This window comes from Chiloscyllium plagiosum, unplaced genomic scaffold (assembly GCF_004010195.1).
Source record: "Chiloscyllium plagiosum isolate BGI_BamShark_2017 unplaced genomic scaffold, ASM401019v2 scaf_31553, whole genome shotgun sequence".
Classification (NCBI taxonomy): Eukaryota; Metazoa; Chordata; class Chondrichthyes; order Orectolobiformes; family Hemiscylliidae; genus Chiloscyllium; species Chiloscyllium plagiosum.
This window is the reverse complement of record NW_025165673.1, coordinates 1-1650: the sequence shown is the minus strand read 5'-3', so window position 1 is coordinate 1650 and position 1650 is coordinate 1. Positions and strand designations below refer to the sequence as shown.

Below are 1650 nucleotides of genomic sequence, written 5' to 3'. Positions count from 1 at the left end.
TTTTCTCTCATTCTCTCTCCATGTTCCCTACCATGGTATTTTTTTTGTTTTTTTTCCGTCTCCTCTTGTTTTATCTACTGACTTAAAACAGTAAATCTGCTGAGCTTGAAGAAGAGTTGAAAACTGTGACCAACAACCTGAAGTCACTGGAGGCTCAGGCTGACAAGGTAGGAGAGGCTGAAACCTCTGCTTTGACCAGCGAAGCGTTAATTGTTATTTTTTTTTAAAAAGTGATGATAGACTGTCTTAATTGCAGATTCCAAACTTTCCTTCGGTTCCTTCAGTTTTGTGCATTGTGAAACATTTTTAAAGTCATTGATGAATGTTTAAATGGCTACACTGTAGAACTAAGAGATTCTGGCTAAAAGAGTCCTATTTCTCAACAGATTGTGGGAGGTAGTTGGAAGACTAAAATTCTCACTTATACCTGTTATTTATTTGAGAGTCGCTGGCAAGGTCAAACTTTGTTGGCTGTGCCTGAATGAAGTCTTTTGCTTAAGGCCATTACAAAGGACAGTTAAGCATCCCTCTTTGCTGTGGGTCTGTGGTCACGTGTATATCAGATTGGGTGAGGAAGGTAGCTTTCCCTCCCCACAGGACATTGATGAACCAGATGAGTTTTTGCAGTTATCCTTGATGGTTTTGTGGTCACCATCAAACTGTGCAGCACAGGAACAATCCCTTCAGCCCAAGATCTCCGAGACTAGCTGTCAATTCCAGATTTTGGGAGTGGGAAACGACTTTGGGTTAGTTCCATGGTGGATAAGTAGAAGTAAATATTTGTAATAATTACGTAAATTGCGAGTTTTGAGAAGATTTGTTGTTTAGGTTGAGATTCTCGATGTAAGTTTGCTCGCTGAGCTGGAAGGTTAATTTTTAGACATTTTGTAATCATACTAGGTGACATCATCAGTAAGCCTCCAGTGCTTCACCGGAGGCTGTGATCTTGCCTAGTATGGTGACGAAATGTCTGAAAATGTACCTTCCAGCTCAGTGAGCAAACTTACATCCATTATCTAAGTCATTACAAGTAATACAAGATATTTTCAAGCGCAATGTACTTTGCGTGAAAACATCCTTCGAATGTTTTCTGTTCTGGAGATTTTGAGGGTGGTTGGGGTAATGGTGGAGGAGGGATGATGAGATTCCTCTTGAAGGGTTGTGGTCTGCTGGAATTTATTTACCTGTCCCTTGCTGATTCAAGTCTTCTCACTTCTTTCCGACTCCTCCCACCGTGTTCTTCTCAGTATTCGCAAAAGGAAGACAAGTATGAGGAGGAAATCAAAGTCCTGAGTGACAAACTGAAGGAGGTGAGTGAAGTATTGCAGCTGATTTTTGGGATTTCGGTGGAGTCTTTGGACAGCTGGCCCCAAATTCCTGAAATCTTTTGTTGTTGATGATTTCAGGCTGAGACTCGCGCTGAGTTTGCAGAGAGGTCTGTCGCCAAGTTAGAAAAATCCATTGATGATCTGGAAGGTATGATTGTAAATCACTTCCCAAATAACCTCTGATTTAATGAGGGCCTTTAATACCAGGAACACGCACTATGCTTAACTTGAGTGGCCTGGATTGATTTTTGGGTTGGTCTGTTTTATTTATCTGTCTCTCTTTCTCTCTAACATTTGTCTCTCTTTCTCTCATATTTGTCTC

General features: G+C 40.9%; 1 protein-coding gene across 1 annotated transcript; it reads left to right on the top strand.

Annotated features, from left to right (window-relative positions):
* Positions 1-91: 91 nt before the first annotated feature.
* LOC122545215 (tropomyosin alpha-1 chain-like) lies at positions 92-1526 on the top strand (the record flags this gene model as incomplete). Its single annotated transcript, XM_043684327.1, has 3 exons — positions 92-167; positions 1248-1310; positions 1407-1526. Coding segments are annotated over 3 exons (244 nt in total), but the record flags the coding sequence as incomplete, so codon positions are not given.
* Between the last annotated feature and the right edge of the window lie 124 nt (positions 1527-1650).